The following is a 6,830-nucleotide window of genomic DNA, read 5'->3' on the forward strand; positions in this document are numbered from 1 at the left end:
TCCCAGGGAAAGGGCGAGGCGGGAGGAGCCACAGAGGAAGCGAGCTCCCCCCTTTTAGGCAGCCCCCGTACCGGGGTGGGAGAAACCGTGGGGCATTGCGGCGCAGCTGGTGTTGAGGCATGCCAGTCTTGGTGTGCCGGCGTTGAAGTCCGGTGCCCTAGGCGGTCTTGACTTACTGTAATTTACAATATGAACTCCAAAACCCAATTAAAAACTAATTAACATAAACAAACACACCGTATTAGGCTTTAAGAACCGCACAGAGGAGCGAGATAGTCTCAACGTGCAGATGTTTAAATGGGCTGGGCTAATACAGCGGCCATCCAACAGCAGCGGAGTACAACATAATGTCCCAGATCTTATTGGTCTGAGCATGTCTTCTCATCTGTTTATTTTTGCTGCAGAGAAAAAAAAAGCTTCATTTGACATACTCCTCTTCCCCCCCCCCTTCCTCCTCTTTCAGATTATGTCATAACTACAAGATAAATAAGCAGTGATGGAATCACTGGATACCGAGGTGAGAGCACGGAAGACTCTGGGGACTGTTGAATATGTAGAGTCTTCGGGCTTCACCCAGGGAATACTGCCAACCAAGAAGGATGTCGTTCAGAATATGCTGTATTTACTGCAGCCCAAAAGAGCTGGCCAGGCCCAGCGGTCCAAAGAGGATGCGGCCCAGTTGCTCGCTGAGCACCTGCAAGAGCACTGGTTGGTTTGCAACTTGCACACCATCGCAACGCAAAATATAAAGAAACTTATCCTCAAAATGTACGAAGAGTTTACCAGATTGTATCAGACCAGAAAGCAGAGACAGAACCAGGCTTTTACCGAGCGAGCTGACAAATTCAATGAGAGTTCGGAGAAGCTCTTTGACGTATTTTGTACAGACACGCAGACAAGAAATAAACTGGAGGAATACAGTGGTATAAAAATGACTAGCATCGAGTGGAAATTTCTTGAAGATCAAAGAAGCGAAAGAAAAATGTACTATGAAGATTTCACAGACAAGCCAGAATTGAAGATGATGGAAAGAAGACAAAAGATACAATGTCTGGAGCACTTCAGAAAACTCGCCAAGGAGGAGAAGGAAGGAAGCAAAGCGAAGGAAATGAAATATAAAAGTGACGAGCAATCGGACGAAGGCACGAGCGTGGATGAATCCTACCCTGCAGAGGAGGAGAACGGCGGGGCTCCGGCCTTTTCGCTGCGGGGCAGAAGGAAGCGCCGGTGCACTGCGACTCCTGCGAGTGCCACCATGCCCCTGGAGTGCCAGCATATACGGATGAGCATCAGGAGAGTTAGGCCTGGGTTCTACGAGACTGTGGAGAAGGTCAAAAACTGCTAACGCATGCCGCGGTCGGCAGGCAGAGCTGCTGGAGTACGAGGTGGCAATGCACACGTTAGGCAAGTTTGAAATCCCACCATCAATTGGAAGTGATTGTTGTAGATCCCCAAGCCAGAGCTCAGGAACATCCTGCCTCCGGGGAAGAGCGCTGGGATGACGACAACAGTGGCAAGGACTAAAACATGTGAATTTGGAAGGATAGTCAGCGGCTAATGATGCGAAGGCTCAAACGTAGCAGACGATCTAAGGATACGTAGCATATAAGCCTCTTCTTACAAGGTCCTGTCTACATCAGTGGGTTTTTGGAAGTCTCTCACCATTTCTGAGCCGGCGGTGGCCTAACAAAATGAAATAGGACTCGGATTTGCTGCAGGGAAATAACTTTGGACTTGCTGCTCATAGAAAATTTGTGGGCTGAAAAGCCCTAACTCCTGCTGGTTTAGGTGAGGGTGAAAGGTCCTCAGCCCATTTCAGCAGAATTTGGTGTTTCTATGAGGAAGGAAGCTGGTTTTCAGCTTGTATTGTCCGGTCCCGGAGAGGCACCCTGCAGTTTTGTGAAGGGATTGCTCTCTTGCTCAAGGAGGGAGAGAGAGAGATATCAGGAGATATTTGAGTGCTTTGGCTGTAAAAGCATTGGTGATTATGAATGTTTTATTCTAGATTCTATTTTAATGACGTTTCCTTGATCAGGATAAACCTTCCCATAATTGGACAAGTTTTAACATGAAGTTCCCTAATCTAGGATCTGAGGTGTGAATCCTAAAAAATGAAGTAGTAATGTTTTCTCTTCCAGGGGAGGCGGGTAAGATAGGGGGAAGGATGCAAACTGCGTTATTTAGTTTTAAGATGGGAAGAATTTTATAAACTGTTATCCTGCCACCTTAGGATACAGAGAAGAAAAAACCTTCCCAGGTGTGGGTAGCTGCGGTATTTACAGCAAAAAGGCACCTGAATCTGGGCTTGCTTTTCCACCCCGAGGTCCGTGCAGAACAGCAGGGTGGAAACAGTTGTTTTCCACCCGGAGTTTGTTTGAACAAAGTGTGACCCTCTTGCCCACGTACATCCTGAGCAGTGATGTGTCTGTGATTTTTAGATACCCGCAGTACGAGGGTATCTGTCATTTTTAGTTAGAGTTGCTTTACTGGTTTTTAAAGATGAGACACTTGACCTTTCAGTGAAACCCAGCGCTGGAGATCTCTCTGGTGAGATTCACAAACCTTGCCAGACAACACTGAAAATTCAAAATCCCAAGTCTCTATTTGTCCACAGAATTTATCTGGTAGGAAGAGCGCAAACTTGCCTGGTTTTCAAATTTACCTTTCAGTGTGAACGTTGGCTTCCCCACTCCAGTATCTCAGCTTTTCCCCGTTTCTTTCCTCTCCGTCCTGCACATCATTTTACTGACATTAACTCGTGCTGTTTCATTCTTTGGCTTTTGCTCCCTTTAACAATAAATGCATGTACGAATAATTTTGGCAGTTCCTTTACTTTTGATTAATCAGTTCTTGGACTGCTTTGAAGTCCTATGCCAAAGGAGGAATGAAACACAAGTTAGCTGCTGGTCCGATTGGGACACAGCAGAGCTAGCGAGCGCAAGAGGTGGCGGCAGCCCCGGCCTTGCTGCTTGGGCAGGCTCCGGTGTCCCTCTGCTCCGTCCCTCCGCCTAAGGACGGATTCATCTGGCTCCGAGAGATGCATCAGCTTCCCAGTGACCTTGCTCGTTAGGAATTGCCGGGATCCTTGTTCTGTGTCTCTCGGAAGTTCTTCATGGTAAGTTGCTCCAAAATATTTAGTGAACTCCGTGTATTCCGCATCATGCGTAGTGTCGTTACAGCTTTAACGCGTTCTGCAGCACCCGCGTTCTGCAGCACCCTTCAGCCTCCGCTGCTTGAGAGTTCACAGCCCTCTCTCCTCCTCTCTCTGACGTGCTTCACTGACTTCCCCGTGCAAATGATGTCACATTTAAACTATTCGCCTTCCAGCCCTGAGGTGCTGGACTTGAGCCTCTCACTGGGCTTTTACACCAGCAGCTCTGTTTCAGCAGGGAATATAGCCAAGCTCGGACCTCGCCGAAGTAGATTTTTTTTTTTTTAAATAACTGCTGTAAAACCCCCTTTGTACTACAAATATAGCTGACAGTATACATGCTTGTGTGTAAAGCAAATCCACCAGGGTTGACTCGAATATGGAACACAGCTGTATAGTGCTTTATGATTTTCAGGGATTCAGGGAATTTAAGGTTGTCGAATCTGACTTCCTGTGTACCACAGGGAATTACATTTCATTCAGAAGCCCCACACTCAGCCTACTAGTTTCAGTTTAACTGATGTGTCTTACAGAAAGTCGAGCTGAAGACGTCAGAAGTCTGCTGTCTTCCTCAGTTACACACTTAGTGGTTTGTCACCTTTGCTGTTTTAAAAAAGGAGAAAAAAAAAAAAAGAAGCAAAAAAAAAAAAAAAAAAAGAAATAAAGTCCGACCATCTTCTAGGCTGTGATTCTTTTCATGACATCTTGTACAGGCTGAGCAGTGTTTATCGCATTTAAATCATATTTGTTTTTTTAACTGGGTTTGACTGTGGATAGAGCCAAAGCCTGGCTCTGTTTCTGCTGCAACAGGGGGAGAATTTCTAAATGATGTATTCTGATTACTCTTCTTTGGGACCATGGTGCCTTTTTAATCAGGACAGTAAATCTTGTCCCAGGATTCTGTACTTTTGTACGTTAACAGTTGTTGACTTTCCTTTTTTGGTGTGTCCCAAATAAATTAATATAACATACCTCTGAGCTTTTGTTTCTTCTTTCTGAAGGGGGAGGAAAGAGGAAACTGAAGCTAAAATAAATCTTCTCTACTCCAGTTCTCCCTCCCTGACCTTGCAGGAGCAGCCGTGAAGCATGCAGCTGGACCCGCTCTCATCCCGACTGCGTGGGGCAGCGGTAGGGAAGCTGCTAGAAATGGGAGTCTAGGATCAGGGCCCCACCTGGAGCCCCTTTTTTGTTTTTTATTTGCCAGAAATGCTGGAGCCTGGAGCAGCGGAAGGTAAGGGAAGAGGGATGAAACCTCTTCGCATGGTGGCAGTGTTTGGGCACTTGGTGTGCTTTGGGCACGGGGAGATCGGTGTTGGAGATGAGTGGGGGGCACCCTGCCTTCCTGGGGTGATCCCGCGGGTGGGTTCCCCACCTCTGCCTGTTCCCTCCTGACTGTGATTCAGGGACGTGTTGTATGAGATGAGCACGGGGCAGGTGATGTCCGAGAGACGCGCAGGGTGATGGTTTGCACCACGGGACCTCGGTGTGGAAGAGAAATGATAAAGGAGGAAATGCTGGAAAGGGCACGCTTGCTTCAGCAGCTTTCTGCAGGAGGAGGGGGTCGAGGTGCATCCCAGGGGCTACAAAGGCTTTTGATGGACGCCGAGTTGCTGATTTAACTGGGCGTTTGTGGAGAGACATCTTCAGCCTTCACAGTCAGATTTGAGCTCAAATTTTGCTCACTTACCTTGAACCTTTTGCTCTGATTTTTGCAAGGGGAGCAATGGAAAAGTGAGGGCATCTCGAAACCCGAGCGCAGCCAGGCTCCTCAGCCCCCCAGCCTTGGCCCCTCACAGCCAGGTAGGGCTCATGCCAGCCCCAGGGAGGGTTTTACACCCTCTGCAAGCAAAAGCTGACCTTTTGCAGCCCTTACAAGTGCCTTACAGCTGCTTCTAAGTGAGGTCGTACAGAAACACCCATCTGATCTCCCAGGAGATGAGAAAGGGGAAGCAACAGGAAAAAAACAGCCCAAAATGCAAATTATTGCACTGCTGAACGGGTTGGATGTGGAAAACAATCTGTTGGTGATTCAGAGCACAGAAACAGTCACCAAGCTGGAATTTAAAACCAGTCCGAGCCCAGCGCTGTGGGCACGTGGTTCATGGCTGCGCCGGGCGGCACCTGCCCACGAAGGAGCTCCCATAACCGCGGTGGGTGGGTGTGGGGAGGGGGGCAAGTGCCAGAGCCTTGTCCTAGAGGTGCCAGACAGCTTAACGCAGGGTGACGGTGCCAAATTGTGGCACTGCAGGTAGGCCACTGGGGAAAACTGTTTTCCTAGGAAAGGTGGAGCAGACCTGTGAGACTGTGTCACGAGCGTGCTTGCGCTCAGCACCCTCAGCTGGGCTGTGGGGCAGCTCCAGGAGGGGAGATGAACCTCCCCATTTGGCTTGACACCCATGTGTTGTCCCTTGGGAGGGGTGTGCATCGGGCAGGTGGTGGTGAAGCCGTCCCCGCAACAGCAGAGCTGGGCACTGAAATCCTGGTGTGGGGCAGAGGAACCCAGCATGGCGCCTGCCCGACTCCCATCCCACGGCTCCCACTGCCTGCACAGGAAAAGTCACCCCAAATGCTGAAAGGAGCTTCAGAGCCAGCGTTTCCTTGGGTAAACATGTTAATTTATTAACCAGACATGTATGAGGGTATTTCCTGCTGTCGTGGAGGGTGGTGTCTTGTTATTCTTCCCGAGTTTCTGGACAGCAGCTGCTTCCTCCTGGCACGGCTTTGGAGCCAGCAGATACCCCTCCAGTCTTATAGGACTTACTAATGAATGTTCCTACCCGTATCGCCTTGCTCCGTGCAACGGAGCATCCCCTCTTGCGCCCCTTTCTGGTCCCGCTCGGGCAGCTTGGGTTGTGCTATACAGAGGGCATCAGGCGTGGGGACGGCTGCGCGCAGCCGCGGCACCCCTGGCTGAGCCTCTGGAGCAGCAGGGACGTGTCTCCGGAGGGAGAGAGGCTGGAAATTAATCCTGGGGAAATCCCAAACGTTCGGGAATTGGGATGGGAGCTTTGGAGCCTTCTCCTTCCCGGCCACCTGGTATGGAGCAGGCAGACCCCCGGGGCTTCTCTATGCCCAATGCTCCCAAGGAACCAGTTTCTCTCGGCTGCAGTTTTTTACAGTTCAGTGAAATCACTTTATTGCCCAGTTTCCCAGAGTGGGTGATGACAGAGCTGCGGGCAGCGCCTGGCCAGGTTATCCCCGGGCTCGCTCGTGGCACTGCCATCACTCTGGGAGGCCGGGGGGGAGTGGTGAGGTGCCTCAGGCGGGCTGTTCGCTTGTTCAGCATCCGTAACTGCACCCCAACCCGTGTTTGTAGTGTTTCTTTGGTGTCAGCGCTTTCCTGCCGGCCCGCAGAAGGTGGTTTGCAGGTAGCCAGAGCAAATATTCCCATTTTCCCCCACCAGCAGGGCATTATTTCCCACGTGCTCCCGCAGCCGAGTTTCTGGATGAGAGAAGCAGGTACGGTGGAAAGTCCAGAAATTTTGGGACAACGCCTGGCTGACCGTGGGGACGAGAGAGGTGGGGGCCCCTGCGCCAGCACCCCGGCTGACCCCCTCTCCTCAGCCACCCCGGGGTGGTCACTGTGGGTTTGGGTGTCCTTCACCACCAGCAGCAGCTAGCGTCACACCGGCTGTTGACATCCTGAGCTGGTGCTCCCAAACCCGGGGGCTGGGGGAGC

General features: G+C 50.5%; 1 protein-coding gene across 1 annotated transcript; it reads left to right on the forward strand.

Annotated features, from left to right (window-relative positions):
- The first annotated feature begins 470 nt into the window (after window positions 1–470).
- LOC104628684 lies at window positions 471–1,345 on the forward strand. The gene has a single exon (XM_010297350.1). It carries the CDS (start codon window positions 497–499, stop codon window positions 1,343–1,345), a length of 849 nt encoding a protein of 282 aa, XP_010295652.1. The 5' UTR covers window positions 471–496.
- The last annotated feature ends 5,485 nt before the right edge of the window (window positions 1,346–6,830 follow it).

The sequence above is a fragment of the Phaethon lepturus genome, unplaced genomic scaffold, assembly GCF_000687285.1.
Source record: "Phaethon lepturus isolate BGI_N335 unplaced genomic scaffold, ASM68728v1 scaffold31491, whole genome shotgun sequence".
Classification (NCBI taxonomy): Eukaryota; Metazoa; Chordata; class Aves; order Phaethontiformes; family Phaethontidae; genus Phaethon; species Phaethon lepturus.

What these genes read in the sequence shown, in the direction of transcription:
- LOC104628684 (XM_010297350.1), top strand. Translation starts at nt 497, where the DNA reads ATGGAATCACTGGATACCGAGGTGAGAGCACGGAAGACTCTGGGGACT.